The following is a 24061-nucleotide window of genomic DNA, read 5'->3' as shown; positions in this document are numbered from 1 at the left end:
CTTGAAGAGAGTGGCAAAATGACCTGATGGTTAATGAGGCTGGCGTACCACAAGGGGAGCTAACAGAGGGCTTAAACTGACCTTGACCTCTGACCTGGAAGGGAAACAAAATCTCAACAAGGACATTAAAGGATGAAACCTGAGGGAGAAAGATTATGAAAGAAATTAGATTGACTGAAGAGGGTGCCTGTATCACAATCTATTAAGACTATTATTTGAGCTGACAGTGTTTATATGGTGCATATTCCCAAATTTGTGTTTAATCACATTACCACACAGCAAACCTAGGGCCATATAATATTCCAGCATTCAAGCGCTGTACAAAATGCACAGAGAGGGGAAGAAAGCCAGGTTAAGAGGGGTCATGCAGGTTTAACTGTATTTTAGTTGCCTTAAATCCAATTCTGAAAAAAAAAAACCCAAATCATAATTAATAAAATACTTTTTATTACAATTGACCACCAAACAAGTATTGAGATATTTTGATATGTAAAAATAGCAATTCAAAATATGTAAAAGTACTCTAGCCTTATCAGCAAAATGGCACTAGTCAGTGTGATATCATTGTTTTATTGCATCACTGTGTAAGCAGCATTTGGTAGCTGGTTTCGTGTTGCAGTGGAGCTAATATTTACAACTGTATATAACAACTGTACGCTGTTGGGTAGTCAAATCTATTACAAGACATATTTTATAATGTGAAAATATTTTTGATGTTAAATATTACAAAAGCATTAAGATTATTCCCATGTAAAATGAAGTAGGGTGGAATAAAGAAGCATAAATTGAAAATACTCTAGTGTAGTACCTCTTGAATAGGACTTGAATCATTGGGTATTGCTGCTTTAACTTAAAGGGACTCTCATTTCTGCTGAACAATGGCATTTATGGCAAAAGTTACAATCAAGGGATAATATTTGAAATGTATATAAAAGTTGTGAGTGTCTGTTAGAGCATGAAACCCCTGAGTGACTTTTATATCTAAATGTAAAAATATTTCTACTTTCACATAGTAAGAGAAGCAATTTGCACTACTTCCCTACACTTTCTCCTTTCACACACCTTTTCCTCTTTAATACATGCTAAACAAATAGTTTATATAGTCGATTTTACAACAGTCCTATGTCATTTAAAACCAGACTTGCGTTTTTGAGATTTTTATCTTATACTCTTCCTTTTGTGTATATATATTTATCCTTTTATTTCTTAATCTTCTTATCCCTTTACTTTTAACCAGACTTCCATTTCTATCTCATCATCTTGCAGTGAGAAAACACTGGAGGCAAGTTAAAAATGAATAAATAAAATTAATTAAAAAAAATAAAATAAAAGGTACAGTGTGTAGGATTTAGTGCCACTCATGGGAGCAGTAAAGCAGCAATTTTGAAGCGACTGAAACGTGTCAGATAAGTTCAGAAAATGACATGACTAACTTTGAAACACTGACCGAGATGAATTAATCTCTATGTTTCTGCTAGGGGTGCAGGGATATGGTCAGGGTGGCCTCAGTGTGTCATCCAGCCACCCATTAAAATGTATAATAGTACTTCTTGCCTTTGTTCACACTTAGCCTTTCCTTGTTGAATTAATGTTAAACAAATAACGTTTATACAGTAGATTTTACATCAGTCCTATCTATGTCATATAGGTAGAGCCATTTCTTGCTATATGTGGACTAAGCTGATGGATAGGGCCCCACAGCCACTAGGGGGCCCCAAGCTGCAGGTTCTGCTTCAATATATTTTGGGAGAATTATTAAAAGTACCTGTCTTTATTTGTAGCCAGGCAGACCCCCTCATTTGCTGTGTGAAGCACTTATATGCTTGAAAAAAACACAAAAACAATAATTTTAATAGTTTATAAGCTGCTATGATAGGGAAGCTGTGACTGTCACAGCCAACAGGTATGACGGGATAAAGACAGCCGTCTGCCATTCAGGCATCTTGGCATCAAAATAATAATAGATAATAGCCTTTGCTGATTTCTGTTGATCTTGTGCAGCGACCTAAAACATCAGACTTCAGATCACAGAGACAGATCCAAAATGGTCCTGAAGGGTCACAGTGTTACATGTAAATGTTTCTTACCACCGAAAACATCAGTATTATTCTTAATAGTTTTTTTGTTTGTCTATTGTATTTTTATTCGTTTAAGTAAGTTTGGTAAGGATTTGGTAAGGATTGGTGGGGAGAGTGTTTTTATCTTACATCACCTTATTTTTTAAAGTTTACCATAAACATTTGCATCTGTTGCATTTATGGATGCACTCTTAGCATGAAAGGGATAGGGATAAAGGGATTTTTTTTTATCTAAATGTAAAAATATTTCTACTTTCTGTACCACTTCCCCACACTTTCTCCTTTCACACACCCTTCCCTCTTTAATAAATGCCAAACAAATAGTTTATATAGTCGATTTTTACAAAAGTCCTATGTCATTTAAAAACTTATTTTTCCAGACGTGCCTTTTTGTGATGTCTGATTTTTTTTAATCTAATACTCTTCTTTTTGTGTATATTATGCATCTTGCATAGGGTCCCCACACATCTAGAGACGGCCCTGCATGTGGGGCAGCTGTCAGCCCTCTGTGCCCCATCATGGCGGCCCTGTGCGGGACGGGACCATCCAGAGGAGGGACCGGAGGGAGGAAGGAGGAGCAGCCTGGGGATGATGACGTAGGATTGGAATGAGGGAGTGAATGTTCCGGGTCAGAAACTGGACGGGAGAGGAAATTAACTCCGGGACGAGAGAGAGAGAGAGAGAGAGAGAGAGAGAGAGAGAGAGAGAGAAAACACACACCGAGAATGCTGCTCTCCTCTTGTACACGGAGATGTAGCCTGTGTTTTTGACGCTTTAAACTAACCAAAGGGCAGGTCGACGTGAGCGGAGCGACAGATAGAGATAGGAAAAAAAACAAAAACAGGTGCCTACAAACTAACCAAAGTGAGACATCGACGGAGAAGCATTCCCATGTTCGTCGGTCGCGACGTTAGCTCGGTAACGTCACCGCGACTTACTTCCAGTTTGACTTTTTGCACGCCCGCCTTCGCTCGTGTTCGTCGGTGGATCCAGTCCACGACTCGTCCCGCCGCCGCCGCCGCCGCCGCCGCCGTAGCAATCTGTTGCATCCCCCCCTCCTCTCTCTCCTGCCCACTGTTTGTTTATCGCACGGGTGTACGAGATTTATCCCCACCTCCCCCGTCATGTTTCACTGTATACCCCTGTGGCGGTGCAACCGTCATGTCGAGATGATCGATAAACGCCACTGCTCCCTGCTGTACGTGCCCGATGAAATATATCGCTACGGTCGGAGTTTGGAGGAGCTTTTGCTGGATGCCAACCAACTCCGAGACTTGCCCAAGGTAAGCAAGAAAACCTCTCTTCCTCCTCCTCCTCTCGCAGGTTTTTATTGGCAGGTTCAGAGGCAGGGGATTATTTTTGGTAACATGAAATACGTCCCGTCCCCCCCCTCCTTTTTCCAAGTTGAGGTGTTTCTGACACAGAGCTTGTGAGCTGAGCTGATCAGGCATCCCGTGAGAGTCCGGTGGGACCTGGGGACAATAATTACGCAAGATCAGCAGCAAAGGCAGGAACCATGTGTAGGTGGAAAATTTCTCTGAACTACTCCTCCCACCACAGGTTAACCAAACCCATGTGTCAGACTCTTGGGTTTCATCATAAAACATGTTAAGTCCCAGGTGTCTCAAGCGTTTACAGCCCACTGCAAAGCCCTGACAATGTGTCTGATATGTCAGACCTGTATGGACAGGTGAACCCATGCCATGACCCTTGGGACAGAGAAGCATGGCTGCATGCAGGGTGCATTAAATACCTCAATCTTTCAGTAGAGTTTGTTGATAATAATTAAATCTGAAGTCATCGTTTGTATTAGTCAGTATCCTGATAAATATTAAAAGAGGTCTGAGTAATGTTGCTCCAGGGCTATATTTATTCCAAGGCATTAAGATAAATAGATAATAATATAATAGAGTGACGTGGATGGGATTTAAAAGCAGGTATCCACTGTGAGAACGTATTGCATGTCATGATTAAGGCAATGAAATGTAGCCTAGTTGAGAATCCAGTAAGTGGATCTAGCTCACAGGATTTTTTCAGGATGTCACACACAGGAATAACACAGAGCATCCGGTCAGTCTTCAAAATGAAACACCCTGTGCCGTTTAACTACGTAACCATGGGAGAAGCACAGAAATCAAGTGAAAAATACCAAAAAATCAGGCAGGAACGCTCTTGGCGGGGTGTGCAGCTGTATGGAGGATGGAAGAAAAGCCACCTCGCAGACGTCATGGAGCGATTCCCGGTGGAATCGAAGGCATAAATCATTTAGTGTGCATACATTTTTGTCTTAGAAGTGTGAAGAATTACCATCATAATTTCACAGGGCGATGCGGTCAAATAGCATTTTTAGTCAGGTTATCTTGAGAAAGGTAGGAAAACATTAAATATTAAGTGAAATACTTGATTCAACACCGGGTTTCTGCTATAGAGAAGGTCCAAAGGTCCTTGAAGTCATCTTTTAAGTCAGTCACAACAGGACTATCCTGAAAATTCAAGACTTAAAAAAAACCCAGACAGACTCACACACCTTCTGAATCATATGATAATTGAAGTACTCAATCACAGCGGATCTATTTGTGTTTAGTAGAAACCCTGCTACTGAATTACTGACAGGCTTGGTGAGGTTGGGATACACAATCCCAGCCTTCTTACTTGTGACCCTAGCGCTCTGGATTAAGCGGAATACAAGTTTAAGGATTTGCATGCTATTTCTTACGGGCCAGAACGGTTAATTTCCCTGTGTACAGGCTTGAAACTCAAGATCCCAGAGTCTGACCTGCAGCGTTTCTCTAACATATAGCCCAGAGTGAGTGAAAGGATGACTGACTTTGTGGTTTTGCAGCATATTCCCTTTAACTTTTTGCAGCCAAACCGGTTTTATTGTAGAAGTAGAAGCTCTCAGCGGCGCTCTGGAGAGTGTATTTTAAGCCTGAGAAAATTGTGTGTAGGGTATTCTCAATGTAACCTTCAAAAGCAGGGAGTACATTGGGTTTACAGCTTGGCAGAGTGTGGAATAAAGTTTGGTCCTCGGTAGGCCAAATGTGATTTGGATTGGGCTTTTGTAACCTTTCTGTGTGTAGTTCTCAAAAAATACAGTGATGTTTTGTCCAGATGTCCATGAAGGAATGAAAAAGGAGCAGAACGATTTATGTTTAGACTTGTTAACGTCTATAGAAATTTGATGAAACAGAGATAATGTGAGCAACCTCCCATGGCTGTGTCACACTGCTTACTTTGTCCAGCGAAGAAAAGCACAGGAACAGGTATTCTGACTGAAAACAAAGACAGCTTTATGCGTTTTGTTGTTGGCTCACTTGTGCATTTGTATGTCCTAGTGTTTTCTGATGAAGTCGTAATGAATCATTGACCCAAATTGTGAAGTACAGACTAGTAAAACCTCGAACCAACACACACATATCAGACATTACACTCGACACAAATGTTTCTGTGCCCGCAAGGATGTGATTGGCAGGTGTGACGAAACCTACAGGACTGCATGACAGTATATACACTCAGTTCAGAAATATTATAAGTATGTTTAGAAGAAACTGCTTATCATGCTCTTTGGCACGTAACTAATGTCGTCAATGCTTGCTGTGTGAACCCAAGAAATGTCCGACTGGATAATCCTTTGTGTTAGCCCGTTTCAGCGTTGGCTGTGCGGCCTCCTCACATTTGCCTAACTGAGTAAACACGGATCACTTAATGTATAATTGTGATGTAACAAAGCCTAGACACAGGAAACTCAATTCAAGTCAGTCATTTCAACCAGCAGGCAGATAAAGACATGCACAAGACAAGCAGTTTTACCGGTAAGATGAAATAGCAGAGGTGTGTTTTTACAGTAACAAGACGAGGCAAGTTGAACTCGTGCAGATACTTTTATTAGCGTTACAAAGTAAAAAATCTGAGACATAAAGCAAAGGTTTGTATGAGTCTGTTTAATGGATAGGCCCTGTTTCTCTTGGCACCTATTTTATGTATTATTTGTGTTGAGGCAGTGGACTGAATTTGCAAACAGTGACTTGTGTCTCTTTGTTTATTCCAAGTTTCCCTTCAATAAGTGGCTCCAGCGGTACATACCATCAGTCTGATTTGTAAATAGTAGTCGTTAGCTTACTTAACGACAGTCAAACTGAGAAACCAACAGGATAAGAAGAAACACAAGACTTCCCGGGCTGTTGAAATTCTCTTCCCTGTCTGTCCAGTTTAAAAATGAATGTAGTTTCCACTCTCCTCCAGAGAACCTGTAAGACAAAGGCTTGGAATGACTGAAAACAACTCTTATCTCATCTGCAAAGCATGTTCTTATGCATAATAGAGTTCGAATTGTTTCAGTCATTTGACAAGGAAAGCTGTCAAACATTGTCTGGCCGTGAGGATGTGATGCTTTTCTTTGTGAAATATGAAAGTAGACTGACTTTATATAGAGTTTGGACTGAATAAAACAAACAATCTGAACACATCCTTCTGGGCTGTGGGAAATTACAATGCCCTTGTATGGCATTTCTTAGACAAAATAGTTAATTGAGCCCAAATAATTGGTAGTTTTGACTCTAAATGACCAGATATAACCCTTGTAAGCTTTGTTCAACATAAATAAGTAATCAATATCTTTGGATTTTCAACCATTTGACTGCCGTCTGGGAAAGGCATTACAGGCATAAGTAGCTTCTTAGGGATCTGCTGTCATTACCACCATTCAGTAATTTCAAACACTGCACCCACAGCGATGGAGAACAGACGCAATATCCTCTTTGAGACAGGAAGCTGCAGGGTTTATGACATGTGTGAAGTGGTAAAGACATTGGTGCTGTGTATCCCTAGACAGGAAGCTGGTGGTTGAACTGACTTACTAATGTGATCTACAAGAAGATGTTAAACTGTCGCAAAGGTTGTGGTGTGTCATGGCATGACAGTTTTAACTCCAGCCTATGCTGTGATATATAATACTGTTATCCATATGACCGTGCAACTTAAGACTCCACTAAGCGTTCAACACTTTTACTTAAGGCTTTGTGGCTGTCGGGTTCTGGCCTGGTGAATGTAATCAACATGAGGTTTTTCTGTTGGTAGCCTAGTTCAGATAAACAACAAACTCTACATTATACTAATCAAGAAATGTCAGAATCTTTGTGACTAAACTACAAACTGACGTCTTTCATGTATCGTATACATTAAGGGCTTTTGTTGACAACTTGCAGTGCCTTGCACTCACTTCTCACAAACCACTGCCGGGCTTCTTGCTTGTTCTCTAACAAACAGTGCCGAAGGTGAAACTGAAGATTCAAACATTGACTCGGGAGCCAAGAGAGTGGTTAATGTATTCCTGACTGAGCCTGTTTTGTTTTTTAAATGTCACACATGGCTGATTGTTTGGGGCGTGGTGCCAAGTGACACTAACAGGAAGAACAGGTTTGCTGTCAGTATGTTAATGCTGGACTCTCTGTGCTTTTAGAATCAATTATGTATTGCTTTGTGTTACTCCTCTGACTGTCTTTATTGTTATCAAGGATTGGATTGGGTTGGACAAAGCCAGAAAAAAAACATTTGAATGAAACTGCCTTTGTTTTCTCTCTCTGGCTAAAGGTTTTGTGGCCCTGATGCAGAAGCTTTTAAGAGTAACCCATGTTTGCTTCTGGCTGTCAACACATTACGAAGGAGTGGCATAGTTCAAACAGGAAGTCAAAGAGTGGTCAGCATGTTGGTAAAAATCAACCATAGAAGTGAATTTGCAATATATTCCTCACAGTTTAGTTCAATGTTAAATGAACAAATCTGTACGAACCAAAAAGACTGCCTCGATTATATAAAGACAAATCTTTGAGCTGTGAGACTGACTTAGACTGTGCACCCACAATATATATCTGCAAGTAAGTGAAACGTGAAAGTGAAATTAAGGTGGTGAGGATGCAAGAGCTCAGTCGGTTGTCACGACTTGTAAGGCTGCAGGTTTGTTTGCTTGTTGAAATGATGGATTAGAGACTGTTTGAACTTGAACCTTTGCAATGACGTGCACTTTGTAATAGGGTGGAGTTTGACTTTTGGCCTTATTCATTGTGCACACACTATTAAAACATGATCTGTATCTGGATATGGTCTACAGATAATGAACTACCAAATCATGAGTACTTGCATTCACACCTACGATCAGATGTGCAAGTGGTCTGGCAGTGCAATAACATCATGATTAAACTATGTGCTTTTTTTTTTCCTTACCCACATTAAACATCCAGAATAGTTATACACCAGAGTCTGTAGCATCGAATATTACTGGAAATCATTAAGAATTAATCAGAAGTCATGAAGGCTGGGAATGTACTGAAAGAGTCTGGTCAATTTTATAATAATGAGATGCATGGTTTGCCTGTGCACCAGCCATGCTGAATTAACTATAACAGCTTACCATAACATGTTTTCAGATCAGTAAAGCCTGGTTAAGATCCAGCAGCCTCCAGACAAAACATTACATTTACCTAAGCATAGAGCTCCAGGACAGTAAGATAATATGAAGGGGAGAGGACACTGGTCTAGTTTTCTCTAAAAGTAAATATGCATTTTTCCTACAGCCTAAACGTTTAACATTTTAAATGAGTGGTGTTCCTTAACCAGTTACTAAATCTATATACTAACAGGTGGTTGTAAAAATATATTGCAGCTTGGATTCATGGTCACGATTCAAATGGTGACACATTTTTACATCATAAAAACCCACAACTTGATCCCATTGTCTGTCTGGACTGCACAGCCATTGTGTCGCACTGTTTGCGTTCCCCGTGCATGAGAATAGAGAACAAAGTTGTTTATTCAGCCACATTTAGACAAAAATATGTGTTTGCAACATACCAGACACATAGATCAAAAGAATGCAGGGCATATTTAACAGCAACTTAAGCAATTGATGAATGTATGGCTTCAGCAGCTGAGCCCTCATGGTCAGCTGTGACTAGGAATAGCAGAGAAAATACAAGGCCAGAGGGAATTTAGGGGGTGGCGTTTCTTTTTTTTCTTCTGTTCATGTCAAAACGTTAAGGGAGCCTGACGCTGTATTGTTATCTACCTGCTTCACCACTGCACAGACGAGGCCCTGCCTGCTCTTGTTATGGCTGTCAAGTATTTGCTTGTGCTAATTGCTTTGGCCTTTTTAAATAAGGGTGCCAACTGGCCCTTTCTCTCAGAAACTGACAACAAAGACCGATCTCTGTACTTTTTAAGTAGTGACTTGTGACCATGACACTCTCTAAACAATTTCATCAGTTGTGTCTGTGGCCTGGCGTCCAATCTGATAACACGACGGAGAGTAAAGGAGTCTGTCAGAGAAATTAGACAAACTTTGAACCGGGAGATAAAAAGTAAAATCTGCTGTCAGACATCCAAAAGCAAAGGTAAGGTAAAATGTTCAAGGCTTGTCTTTTTTTGGATAAAGAAATAACAGTAATAAAAGACGGCATGCTGGCGCTGGCCTTCGTTGTGTCCGTGTTCTCATGCTAAACCTTTTTGACTAGAACAATGCCTTGAAGCTTTGCCTTGATGTCTTTTTCTTGCTTTTGCTTTCAGTCAAATCCTCCCGTCAGTTTGTTTGGTTAGGGCTCAGCCTTCTAGCTATCCAAATACATTACAAGCTGATGCATTGCAACCAATCAGCAGACATACCTGTCATAGTAGGAGGCACAGGTGTTAGTAAGCCATGACTGTGTGTCAGCATAATACACACGCTCAGCTCCCTGAAACTGAAGCAGATAAATGAATTCAACCATCAGCTATATATATATTCTCATACGAGAGTGACATGGGAAAAACAACTATAAAACCCTATCTTCTCACACACGTTAACCTCCGTGGGTGTGTTCACTTATTTAGCCCCATTAGACATCTTGTCTAGTCTAGTTCTGTTATACATGTTGGAGCAAGAGAGAACTCACACCGGTTATCTCTCTTTCTCATATTGTGTACCCCATTTCATTCACATGATAGCCCCACCCATCTTGACCTTGACCTGACCTGACTGGAGCAGAGGTCTAATGCTGCTTTTAAATGTCAGATGAAAGAAGAAGAACAGTTTGCCATTTGTGTTACAAAGCATAAAATCACATTACGTTAAATAAAATTAAATAAATGGATAGACTAGAATTTCTTCCATCAGACTGATTTTACAGTACCATCCTAAACAAAGGTAGCATTGTTCATTTGGGGGGGGTTAAAATGTGAGACCCTTTTAAATTCTTCTTACTCAATGTGCACTTCTTTTTACCTTTCAGCCATTTTTCCAGCTGGTGAAACTAAGAAAACTTGGCCTGAGTGACAATGAGATCCAGAGACTTCCACCAGAAATAGCCAACTTCATGCAGCTGGTAGAACTGGACGTCTCTCGAAATGGTAAGAAGGGAAAATGCTGATAGACCAGAACAACTCAAAAGTAAATTAGAATATTATCTTATTTATATTATTAACACTTGCCCATTTTTTTTAAACATATTTTAACTTTATTTCAGTGTCTTTTCTTCATATCTGTGAGAATATAATAACTATTGAGCAAGACGGAGCTAAGTTCAGCAAATGAATCACATTGACAGATTTACTAGGGAAGCTGACGAAACAAATAAGCATAAAAAGATGGTTTGCATTAGCGTGAAAGTCCCAAGCTGTCTGTATAGACCCGAACATATTCCTTTCGACACACTGGTGAGGTTTCTCCTGCAACACAACAGACTGTTCACAGTTGTAGCTATAGAGCAAAACCAAAATCAAAAGGTTGACAGTGACTTTTTTGAATTTAATCAAACAGTTTATTTTACATTAGATATTTATAATATAATTTATTTAAACTACTGCTGGTTGTATTATTATTTGTGAAGTTAGAACATGTTTTAAGACCTGAATGGAGTTTTGTAACACGTTTCTTTTTTCTTATTCAGATATTATGGAAATTCCAGAGAGCATTTCATACTGCAAAGCCCTTCAAGTTGCAGACTTCAGTGGAAATCCATTAACAAGGTAGTCCTACTTATGTTTTACTTTTCTAAAACAAATCATATTTAATGCTGTAATATTGGTCTCTTCTAAAATATTCAGCTGTCAAGGTTTGGAACATTGCTAACAGCATACATTTTACATTAATTGATTTTGATCCTTGATACTTATTGATCTCCCCTTTTAATAAAATGGCCTATTTATCCAGATTTAAAAACACTGGGATAATAAAAGCACAGTATACATGTCTGAAATGATTCAAAGAATTTTTTTTTTTACTGATGGAGAGGAATTCATATTTCCATTGTCTGTGTGTTTCATGCTGTTATACCTACCATCCCAAACACTTATCCACCTCTCTTGACAGTTTGCAGATTGTGTGTAGTATGCTTTTCATTGTGTGGGTGAGACTGAGTCTCATTTGCACCTCAGCAGGGGCCAAGCCACACTGCTTTGCAGTATATGGTTTAGGAGGGAACAATGACTAGTATTACAGAGAAAGGCATTGGCATTCAATACTGTTTAAGTGCACACTCTTTTTCCACAGTATTAACCTAAATTTCCACTCTTTCATCAGCCCCCCCCCCCTTTTTTTAACCATTTAATAGGAAGAGTCTAGATGATATATGTGGGTTAGCAGGAATGTGTTGGATTCTGTTGTCAATCATAAATTCATAAATTTCTTATAATTTCTTAAAATCATGGGAATATAAATAGTCCAATCTGTAATTTTCAACTGTATAAATTACATCTATATTCAGATATGAAATTTAATTAGCTAAAGTAAGTCGTTTGAAACTCTTCACAAAATAAAAATATCTGATTTTTGTCTTGAAAAGCATTAGAAACCAATAAGTGTGATTAAGTTGTCTGATTTTTAAGGAGAGGTTTTTGTCGAGAGTGTGGAGCAGAATTAGCTTTTTTGTCTCACACATTTATGTAGGATGCTCAAAGACAATTACAAGTATGCTTATGCTGAATCCGAAATGGAAATAAGCAGAGCTCAAAGGATGCAAGAAGCATTATTTGGATGTCCAAAGTGTGACCACAACCACCAGTGGCCTGCCTGTAAAATTTAAATAGATCTAAGATTCAAGTTGTCTGTCTCACTAAAGCAAGCAGATGATCAGTCCATTTAGAAGATGCAAATATGGGTACGTAGTATCCTTTTGTCAGAGCACCTTATCACAGTGACCCTTTATTGCCTTGTATCAGATACAATAATATCATAAACTGTTTGCGGAGCATGTGCATGTGGTGTTATTCAACCTGAAAAATGTCCAGGATCATTCAACTTTATCTTATGTAATAACAGCCCAACATCCTGGAGCTAAACGTGAATCTACAAGTTAAAACATTTTAATTTAAAGCACTTTTTGGATAGAAAGGGCGGAGCTAAATATCAACAAACACAGATAAACTTATCAAGAGTTTATGGCGGAAATGTGTTGAACTCTTGCCTAACTGTACTTGCAGTAGAGTCTCGATTGAAATGAGAGCATCCAATTAGAGTCTTCTTCTCAGTAGCGGTAAAACGCTAATATTCAAGTTTATGTTAAAAATATGCATTGAAGTAAAATTATCCTCCTTGTAGTCCACTTTGAACTCTGTATGCATCTCACATGACCTCTCTCTTTATTTTTCCAGGTTACCTGAGAGCTTTCCAGAGCTACGGAATCTAACATGCCTTTCCATCAATGATATTTCATTGCAAGTTCTTCCAGATAACATTGGAAAGTGAGTAAATGCACAGTATTACATCATACATACGTTGACATATTACCTCAAGGCTTTGCCAGTAAAACATTTCCACATAGTTTCATAGCAGAGGCCAAAAATCTTACCTAGAAATTATGAATATCCATGTTACTTTGATCAAATGGTATATGAACTGTGTTAAGGATGTGGGACTGCAACTACTTTGGTCAACCAAACCACTTCATTAAACTGCCCTGAGCTCAAACATTTCTTTGATGGCACTTCTCTGTGTTCTCCTTTAGTGGCAAATTATCCAGCTTGACAGGCTGTTTCTTTTTAGCCAGCGAACACAATGAGACGAGGTCCTCCTACACAGCCAATTAACACATGGCACGACAGTGTTCCTTCTTTGCTAACATATTACAAAAACCTGTGATGTTTTCAGATCATTAGCAAACCTCCTACTCCACAACTCTCCAAAGGTTGTGCAGTAATTGCCATTAGCAACACACATCTACATAGCATCTTTTCTATGGTCTCTCTTTTACCTGATTGTAATTATTTCTTCTGAAGTATCCTCCATCTCACTAGGGGAAAACATGTCACCCGTGTTACTCTTCACAGACACATCAGTCAGTGTCCTCTCCTTGGCTGCATTGTCTGTGTTTATAAAAGGCAAAAGGCTTATTGTGAGATGGCACATAATCTGCCAACATTCTTATTCCTGAGTTCTCCCTTATTGTTGAGTTCAGTTATAATTGGATTTAATAACACAACTATGTGCTTGGAGGTCAAATCGCCATAAGGGATGTTCTTAGTAGAAGTTTGGAATTCAAGGGAAACTGCATTTAAACCCTTATGGAGACAGATTTACAGGGATAAACTTACTCCAGACAGCTTCTGGTACTTTTTTTAAATCACATACTTTTTAAAACACCTTAATTGAATGCAAAATACAGAATACAGGAAAAATAGATTACTTTGATCACCACAGTAAAACTTTTACTGACGTTTTCCAGTAATTCCTTAACAATTATTGGCGGTGATCTGGATGGCATATTTTAACCATTAGATAACTGCTAACGCAGTTGGAGCTAAACTAAACACAGATCTGTCTTGGCTTGCTATGGTGCCATAAATTAACTGCTGAACCTCTCAGGGATAATGCACTGATGAAAGATGAGCGTCCGACTGTGTGATTCAAGAAATGATTCTTCTTGCTTCTTTTCAGTATTGGAGACTTTAACTGGGCATTTCAGTCTTAACGTTAATCTGCTGTTACACATGCACAGCATTTAGCCTAATCTAATCTAGATATATCCAAAATATTCTGCAACATGTCAAGCCTCGCTGTCAAAGACTTCAAACAAGCAGCAAAACGATGATTTACATTTTAGCTCTCTCGCATTGGATATGTCATTAATAATATTTCTGATTTGTAGTCTGCACTCTTTCAAATAATTTCTGTCTCAGCATGTTTCATGTACAGAAATGATTTCAGGTCCCTCCCAAAAAGATTTGTTCCTTTTTCTTTTCAGATATCTACAGATTAGCTAGTTGGCTGTAACAGGTTTTTTCATATTGTTCTGGTTGTTTACCATGACAACGGCTGCAAAGTGAACATAGATGAGGGTTGGAACTTTTATAGTCAAATGATTTACATTATTTTGATTTTGCATGCAGTCTCTCAGGGTTTTATCTATGACGTGCACAATTTTCCTTCCGTCAAAGTCAAGTGAGTTCAGGATATCTCCTAACACCCTTTTCCTCATGGTACGGCATGTGCTCCACATATGTCCTATATCCATCTTGCATAACACAGTGACTTCAGGTCTGCTCTCTGTCAGGGGAAGAAGGTAATGAAAACCATAACACAGTTGGAAAGGGGATAAGATAAATGTTTGAGGGGTTATCAAGAGGTTTGTTTCTCAACAAGGGAGTGCTTCTGACGAAAAATATCTTTAGCAGAAACCTGAGGCACTTGATGCTGTCTGGGGGCTGTTTTTTAATCTCTGGCACAGCGATGTGCTGTGCTGAATTAAAAAAAAAGACTGAACGAAAAGCAGACAATGTTTGTTACATTTGAGGGGCAGTCATCCAAGAGAGAATACTACGTAGACTAAATTAAGAAAGAGTTCAATCCAACTAGATTCTTTGAATCGCTTTGCCTTATCACTCTGAATGAGTAACATTTATTTGCTTATGAATATAAACTGCTTTTTAACCATGTAGAAACTAAAATAAAATCTTTAAAGTATCAATTACCATGCATGTTTTGTTATTTCCTGAGCTTATCCCAGATAGCTGAAGTGTGTTTGCTTAGTGTTTAGATCAGGGGAATGTTGAATAAGACGTTGACTCCTCGGGCCATCTCTAATCGCTCACAATGGCTGAATTGTTTAGTCTGGGTTGTGATCAGCATGGTGGACATTGTACTCTGCTAGTTGGCTGTTATGAAATCCTCCATTAATTGGATGCGTGTACGGCACAGACGTGTAAATTAACAGCGTTGCAAGAAAATAACCCTGTACTTTGGTCAATCATGTCATGTACACTTTTTACTCTTCATAAATATGCAGCGGTTGTTTACGATTTTACAGCCTTGATAAGACTGACACACCTCCAAAGTGCTTCCTGTTCCCACATATCTGATTACAGTACAAGGCCATTTTTGTCTCACTAAAGAACACTCAGAGCATCATCTGTAATATCAGTGCTTTAGAGATATGGGTAGAAGTTAGAAACCACATCCATGTTTTCACTAATGTGTAACCACGTATCTTTTTGTCTGTCATTGCAGCCTTTCCAATTTGGTGTCACTAGAACTCAGAGAAAATCTGCTGACATTCCTACCAGAGTAAGTATTCAACCAACTACACTGTCTGTTTGGATGTACATGAGTATGTTGTCGTGTCTTCTGAGAAGCTGTGCATGTTCTTGAATGATGCCTTTCAAAGAGCAGCTTTACCATGTTAACAGAGGTTAATAAGTTATAGAACATGCAGCACGTCTCTAACTTCCCTTTGCGTCTGTCACCCACAGGTCACTATCTATGCTTCATAGACTTGAAGAACTCGACCTAGGAAATAATGAACTTTACAGTTTGGTAAGTTGTTTTCTTGGATGCTGGTGAGCTTGTTTACTCACAGAATGAAACTTTTTTTCCCATTTCCTTGTTCTCGTCTGTTCAAGTAGATTAGCATCCCTCGAGAACAGCTTTCACCTCTTATCATCCAGATGGGAGGATGGCCATCTGTTTTGAGCTTTGGTTTTAAGTTGTAATCTCATGTGAGCGGACGAAACTCTGCTTGATCTGTCAGTAAATCATTCACCATCAAAGTCAGGAAGTCAACCTGCCGAGAAATATGTGTGCTCTATATGTGTTTTATTTTATTTCTAGTTTATTCCTCAGTCATGTGTACATTTAAGTCAGATACTTCACATTGTTGGGTTTCTTTTTCTGCTTTCAGTTTCGATAATGAATATTAGGTACAGTCCTAAAATAATACTGGTTTTGGCACACTGTTGACACTGTTACATTTAACAAATGTTAGGATAAATTAAGTTTTAATCTTTGAATTGACTTTGATGCCAAAAAGCAGCTCAATGGTTATGAAACCCCTTTGAGGAAAGCATTGTATCCTAAAATGTTTGGAGGAAAAAGATAGATAACAGATAGAAATACACAGAAAGGTTTTAGTTCTGATGCTTCTTGTAGTCTGCACCTTGCTTTGTGTGCACACTGTGAATTTGAAAGAAAGAAAGGAAAAATGAAGTAGTAGTACATTATCAGAACCGAGTCCCTTATATTGTATTTTCTGTTCTGTTGTCTTGTGTCATCTCCTTCTCTTCTATTTTCTCTGGCTCTCACTCTTTCCTACATTTCTTCCTCCCACATAGCCAGAGTCAATAGGCTGTCTTGTCAGTTTAAAGGACTTGTGGCTGGATGGAAACCAGTTGGCTGAAATACCTTCAGTAAGCTAATCATGCAATTATTTCTTGTATTTTAAATTCTGTTATCATCTTGCTATGAGTTGGAGTACCACTTTTTCATTTAGTTATTTTGATTTTATTACATTGATACAATTTTTAACAAAAACATCTCATAAAAAATCCACCCTAAAATAAGACAATCTGGTATTGGAGATTAAATATATGTCAATAACCTAAAACATGTATAAATAAGTCTTTGAAAATAAATGTTTTGCAATGATTCCTTTAACATTACCAAAGTAACTTATAATTATCTGCTCTGGACTTTAGGAGATGGGCAGTATGAAAAATCTGTTGTGTCTGGATGTGTCAGAAAACAAAATGGAGCGACTTCCAGAGGAGTTAGGTGGCCTGGTGTCGCTCACAGACCTGCTGGTGTCTCAGAACATCATTGACGCTCTACCAGAAACTATTGGTAAGCATTCAGATTCTTCTTTCTCCAAAGCTTGTTGGCACGTTCTTATATTGAGCCTATTCAACGTGTCTTGTATGTAACAAGCCTCTGTGCTTTGGTACAATAGTGAAAATATTTATTTTGATTAATGTTTTTCTTTTCCGTGTCTTCAGGAAAACTACGGAAACTTTCTATATTGAAGGCTGATCAGAATAGGCTAACGTATCTTCCAGAGAGCATTGGGAACTGTGAAAGCATCACTGAGCTTGTGCTCACAGAGAACCAAATACAGGTATGTCTGCAACTGCTTTACTCCTCGGAGTGAAGAAAACACTGTAGGATCACTCCCTTCACACTTTTTTTTTTTTACTTGTTGGCCCACATCTTGAAAATATCTGTAGGCCAGGCTGATGTACAATGTATTTTAATTTAACATAAAATAATTAGTAACACATCTTTTAACACAGTCACATAAACACAGTCAATATTAGAGCAGCAGCACATCACATAATAAGATAAGGTAGACTTAAATGATCCCACACCAGGGAAATTCACTTGTTACAGCGGCTGAAAGATTTCCTCCTTATAAAGGTCATACAGTAATCGTCCTTTTATGCTTGGCTATGCTTTTTTTAATGACTGAAATCATCTTGAATAACATCTGTAATGTAAAAGGAATACATTAAGGTAATCATAACAATAAAGTAATAACCACAGGTCTGCATGATGTGGGTCAGCATATTTTGAGGATAGACTAAAAGCATAGAGAGGACTCAATATCCAAGTCAGGTGAAATAGCTCAGGATAGGTTGTTATGGATGCATTAATTCACTGATACACAGTGAAACAGAGATTCAGGGGATGTGTACATGGCCGCTCTCACTAACACATCTCATTTGTCCCTGTGCATGAAAGCCCAAATAAGATATATAAATATTGTTATTGTGCCTTTGTCCTTCTTAATCTTGACTTATTTATTGTTAACAGAGTTTGCCGAGGAGTATTGGGAAACTGAAGCGACTTTCCAACTTCAACTGTGACAGAAACCAGCTAGCGTCATTACCTAAAGAGGTAAGCTTTTCTTTTATCAACCAACAGCCTGTCACTAAAGTGTGAGAGACAGACAGCTGAGGCAAGTGATGACCTAAAACTGATAATGAAAAGCTGAAATGAAAAAGTACCAAGTCTGTGTGTGTTTTGTTCCCTTAAAGAACTAAAAATAGCTAACCTTGATAGCTAACCAGTCCAGCGGTGACTGAGGACAGAGGCATGCTAAAAAGAGGACTGGCCTTAAAATAAAATAATTAATAAAAACAGAAAAGTTGCAAAACACCAGATTTATGAACCAGGTTTAACACTGAGCCTGTTCATTTTGAGTCTAAACAATCACCTATACAGAGTCAACTTTTAAACCAGTAGATATGTACAAAAGATAAATTTATAACACAGCACAGCAGAATTAGTCAATCCACCCACTGAAGGAGAAACCAGAAAGACAGATGAGATGTGATGACACTTCTCATCCCAGAATTCAACAGAAAATATGCTCTACTTAACAATGTGCAGGTTTACAATATCAAATGTGAAATCTAATAAATATATGTATGAACTGAAATCAGAACTTATTTATTATTATTATTATTATTATTATTATTATTACATTGACACTCTTTGCCTTTAGGTGGCGCACATCGATATGGTCTAAATCTTGGATTGGAGTCATTTGATTACATTCAAATTATTACAAACTTGGATTGGAGTCATTTGATTACATTCAAATTATTACAAACCTGTGTTGTTTTTTTCTTTGTTTAATAAAATAGTTGCGTACACTATGTATTGCTGTTAAGGTAGACTGCAGCTATTGTTATGTAATTCTTTAAAGCCACTGTTGAGATTGTCATTCGCTCAGATTGTCTAAACTTCATTCACGTCCGGGTCAACAGTGCTCTCACTTGTCGTGCTCTCTCATTTCACTTTCACTGCTCAGTCCTCCGGTTCGTTTCAGCCTCCGTCTTGAGTGTCTCCATTGTGTCTGTATGTGACATTCATTTCTAACCTCTCGTCTGTTTAAGTGAAGGCACGCCTGCTTTAAAGCTTCATCTGAAAGGCTCCTTCAGACGCCGTACAATGCCCCCTGTGTCTTAATGATGCAAAGACTGCAGTGTTTGGAGGAAAATTACAGTTGGCCTACATAATGAATTGATAGGGATGGTGTCACTGTTTTCTCAAACCAGCATTGCATGACACGTCTAACAATCACAGTGTAACCACGGCCCAAGTATTGATTTGTGCTCAGTTTTATGGACTTATGGTTGATTGTTGATTAGTTCGCTCATAACACTTTTTCTCTGGCAGAATTTTGTCCATGCATACATGGAAACAGACATAATAATGTTTTGCTCAGTGTTTACTGATGTCTCAGTCTTTTCGGATAAGCGCCTATCATATTTACTCGTGTGAATGATGAGCTTAACGTTTTAGCATGATGAATCTCTGTAACAACATCCCGCTCAGGTCTGAGTAGATTAATAGATTACAACTTCAGTTTAGCTGGCCCACAAAGTCTCCTCTTTGTCTGGCTACTAGGCCTAATTGTTCCTAATTTTAGGCCCCATTGACGTTTAACTACTCTGCCCTTGAGATCACCAATTCCAGGACAAAGTGCCCGAAACAACAGATTTGCTCTGGTGTCTTTGTTCAAATGTTTCTGTGTGTGTGTGCTCATTCGATGTTTTCATGCGTCACAGGACACCTGTGCTCTGACTGACACACAGCCTAATCATGTTGTCTCCTCTGTTATCCAGATCGGAGGCTGCACTGGTCTGAATGTCTTCTGTGTACGAGAGAACAGACTGTCGAAGATACCGTCAGAGCTGTCGCAAGCCACAGAACTCCATGTGCTCGATGTCTCTGGAAATAGGTCTGTCAACAACACACTCATCCTGGCTATAATACACACTGAGCTCAAGTGATTTAGATGAAGAAATGGCAATAATAAAATCACGTGAACCAAAACTGAGTTATGGTTCATCATCCTTGATAAGTTTATGCCAAAATACATGTTTTTTTGATGCCTAAAGATTATCTTGATGTTTTGACCATATTCTGCACTGTAAGTCAGAGGTTGTTTTGGCTGCGGTTCTCTGTCAGTACCTGTTTTAGTCTGAGCTTTGTCTTGAGAAATGTCTTCTGCTTTAGTCAGAGTGTTTTCCCCTCCTCCCTGTTGTCAAAACAACCACCAAGTTCCTCATCCTAACACAAAAACTAATCCAGAAATGATGATGATGACCTGCAGAGTATTTCGTGGCTTTCTTTAAATCCTATATGATATGAGCCAGTTAGTGATTTATATCCTGTTTGTTTTCAGGCTCGTCCACTTACCGATGTCACTGACCACACTACGACTGAAGGCCTTGTGGTTGTCAGAAAACCAGTCGCAGCCACTCCTAACCTTTCAGACCGACGAGGATCCTGACTCAGGCGTGAAGGTGCTCACCTGCGTGTTGCTGCCTCAACAGCCATTTGAATTAGACAATAAAGGTAATGTTTATCATCAAGTGGAAGGTAATCCTCAGATGTTTTGAATAACCGCTGTGAATCATCTGTGCAGTGACTGTATCTAGACATTTCTATCATAGTGTGTGTGGTCATAGCGTCTCTATGTTTCCTAAGTTGGACTTCCCCATAGAGTTAAATGACATTGAGTCGACGCTGTGACATTTGAGTAATATTCCTCATCAGTTCATGCGTGGTCTACGAGTATTTTGTGCCCCGTGATTTTTGATGTCATTATCACATGATCTGCTCGGGGAAGCACACTGTGTTGTGCGCCCCCTCTGATCCTTCCCTGCAGTATCGGTTGATTATGAGGTCCTATAACAGATAACAGATCAGGGCCTCTCCTGTCCCTTGAGGCCCTCCTTAGTTATGTTTTTCAGAAATGCGGTGGATTGGACAGCTAAAGAGGCTTAGCAGCGACTGGCTTGCCGCCATTAAAAGCTCACCCACTGGGTGTAGAGATGCGGCCGAGGGCCAGCTCTATCTCTGCCTGATACAACAGTTTATTGTCATTTCTTTTCCCTTTGCTGTCATCCACAGCATTACCCCTAAATCTGTATCTGTAGTATTTGTGATCCGTTTGCTCTGTAATTCATTTGCTCTTTTGCTCATCGTTGTATTTTGCATTTGAAAAGATGTTTGTTTCTCCCTGGGGAAAAAAAAGGCGCATGTATTCATTTTGTGACGAGCTCTCCTTCTCCTGTGGGAAAGATACAGATAGAAAACTGGTGGAGGTCAGATGAATGAGGCTGAAGCTGAGGTTGGGGGCAGGGAAGATTGTGTTTTCTGTAAGCCTGTGACTAAGCTGGGATTTTAAAACTGTGATCTGGCAGTTTCAGGCTCTGGGTTATGTGGCAGCTTTTCATTTCTTGAGTCGGCAGATTGCAGAGAAGCAATCATAACAACCATATTGATCGAAATCTGCTGAAATATTCGTAGCTTACACTGTAGTTTTTGATGCATTTGTATGCATGAACTCCAGTGATGCAAATGGTGTTGTCTCTTTTAATAACGTCCACAGGCTCTGATAATCTTGCCCGCTGTGGAGCCATGGAGAGCTTGGTGAATGACATGGCAGATGATACGTGGGACAACAAAGCGGTGAACCGGATCAGTGCCATTCACTTCCTGGATGACGATGATGAGGAGGATGATGACAAGGTGAGCAAGCCTGAGGGCAAATTTCACAGCCATCTGCTAGTTGATGCTCGTGGTGCAGAGGAAAAGTCAGGGCTATCATTGGAGTCAGTAGGATTAATTCATTCTAGGGATATATGTACACCATGCCTGATTCCAGGCAGAGAAGCAGCTTTAAATTCATATGAGACTTAGTGCAATACATTATACAGATTTCCTCCGGGCAAACTTTTCAGGCTCACAAATCTTTTTTTGCTTTAAGCCCTGTGTACAACATTTAACGGCAATCCATAATATAGATTTTGAGATATTCCAGTCTGGATCAAAGTAGTGCATGGACAGACTGGCAGACTGTCATCATTGCCATCTGCATTAGATACTAGCTCAGCCAAATGCTTAAGTTTCTTTTTCAGATGCAAACAATTGCTGTTTGTCCTGCAGATATAACAAATGTGACACCAATGTGAATCTGTTTCCGTTACACAGGGAACACTACTTCGGCGGGCCACGCCTCACCCTGGTGAGCTGAAAACAATGAAGAAAGCGGCCGAGAACCTCCGCAACGACCTGAACGCTGCCAAAGGCCTGGACTCCAACAAAAACGAGGTCAATAATGCTGCAGACAGAGTGACCACATCTGTGTGACCTTTTTACCTCAGAAATGTTTTTTACCTCCTGTGTCTCGCCGTGTCGTCCCGCACAAACCCTGCAGACCCCCCCTCCCTCCCCTTTTTTTTTTTTTTTTCATTTTACCTACAAACCCCCGATGTGACCTACCCCTCCGCTGATTAAACCCTGGGACACCTGTAACCTTACTCCATCTCCAGCCCTGTGTAAAACGTGTTTGACTCAGGGCCGCTGTGCCTTCCTCTTTTTAATTCATGTCCACAGCAATAATCTGCACAGAGATGCTCCTTTTCAAAAAGATATTTTAAAGATTTCTTACTTTTTTTAAATGCCTCTTTTTAAAAATATACATTAGGTAGTTGCACTATTCTAAGTCTTTATAATATGGTCAAACCTTCGTAAATGTATTATATATTTGTTCTATATCTATTTTTAAAACACTGGGTGAATATTTCTTTTTACGTTTTGGGCAAACATAAAAGCAGGAGTTTTTTGGACCTACTGATTAAGGATTATTGTATAGTCTCTTGTGAATATTGATACTTTTATACTTTTTGGCAGCTCAGTTGTAAATAAAAATGTATAGCAAATTTCTTAATCAGTTGCAGATTTTTAAACTTTTTTTTTTTCTTCTTGGTACTTTTTTTCTTTTTTTAGAATCAAAACAATGAACAAAACGCAGTCACTAATGTCTTATTCAATCCATATAATTGTCATTGAGTGAATGGATGGCCTTGAGTCCTGTCAAACATCTAGACTTATTTTTGCATAATAAATAGATTTGGTTACTTAATTAAGTTTGGATTTAAAAGTACTGCACATCAAACTTTAATTACTCATCTGCAGTGTAATTATGCAGAAGTAACAATGCTGTCTTATTTATATGTGCTGTGCTTCACTGCTTTGCAATGTTTTTCAAACAGATGCCAAAAAAAACAAGTTTCCTTTTCGTTTAACAGAGTACTGTATAGAATAATCATCTGAGGTTTTTGGTGAGAATGACGTTCGTGCCACCAGATGGCATCCTTTCTAAAAAATGCAGTTGTTAGAAGTTTCACTTCAATGCACTTCTCAGCGTTTCTCAAATCCTTTTTCCATGGTACATGATAATAATTGTATTATTTTGTTTTTAAATTGATTGCAAAAAGTGGACCAGAGGAACTGGTTCAAGTGTTGGTTTTTATGTTTTTAATTATTTTCTGATCGAACTGCACAAAACGGATCTCGAGTTGGCACTGTGCCTTGAGATTTTAATGACTTTTTAACCACTGATCAATAAAATGAGTGCAACACTAAACAACATGTTTGTTATTCCTTTAATTTTATTAGTCAGCCTCTCAAGTTTAGACAGAATGTCAAATACTTTCTAATGTTATCTCAGTTGAGCTGAACTTTTAAATGTCAGATTCCAAAACAACATTGGTGTTTATATATCTAAAAATAACCTATTAATAAAGTAAGCTCAGATTTAAACTGGCATGCTTTGAGGAAATAACCAGATATTCCATTTCCTGCCCCTCCATTGCTTGTTTTGTCTGTCTAGCAGTGCACGGTGTTTCTGTGAAACTCTGCCAGCATGTGACAGAGTTCATTTGTCTACCCT

The 24061-nt window shown here is 39.0% G+C and overlaps 1 protein-coding gene across 1 annotated transcript; it reads left to right on the top strand.

The window, feature by feature from the left end:
• The first annotated feature begins 3202 nt into the window (after positions 1-3202).
• On the top strand, positions 3203-23755 carry LOC104939768 (leucine-rich repeat-containing protein 1). The gene is made up of 14 exons (XM_010756321.3): positions 3203-3361; positions 10337-10454; positions 10994-11072; positions 12696-12785; positions 15547-15603; positions 15789-15852; positions 16647-16721; positions 17010-17154; positions 17307-17425; positions 18121-18204; positions 19941-20056; positions 20504-20676; positions 21716-21855; positions 22318-23755. The coding sequence occupies exons 1-14, from the start codon at positions 3203-3205 to the stop codon at positions 22474-22476; spliced, it is 1578 nt and encodes a 525-aa protein (XP_010754623.2). The 3' UTR covers positions 22477-23755.
• The last annotated feature ends 306 nt before the right edge of the window (positions 23756-24061 follow it).

The sequence above is a fragment of the Larimichthys crocea genome, chromosome III (genome assembly GCF_000972845.2).
Source record: "Larimichthys crocea isolate SSNF chromosome III, L_crocea_2.0, whole genome shotgun sequence".
Taxonomy (NCBI): Eukaryota; Metazoa; Chordata; class Actinopteri; family Sciaenidae; genus Larimichthys; species Larimichthys crocea.
This window is presented reverse-complemented; position numbering and strand designations above follow the sequence as displayed.

Coding starts and splice junctions, on each gene's coding strand:
- LOC104939768 (XM_010756321.3), top strand. CDS start 3,203: ATGTTTCACTGTATACCCCTGTGGCGGTGCAACCGTCATGTCGAGATG. Junction 20,677..21,715: donor ATTTGAATTAGACAATAAAG/GTAATGTTTATC, acceptor TAACGTCCACAG/GCTCTGATAATCTTGCCCGC. Junction 21,856..22,317: donor ATGAGGAGGATGATGACAAG/GTGAGCAAGCCT, acceptor TCCGTTACACAG/GGAACACTACTTCGGCGGGC.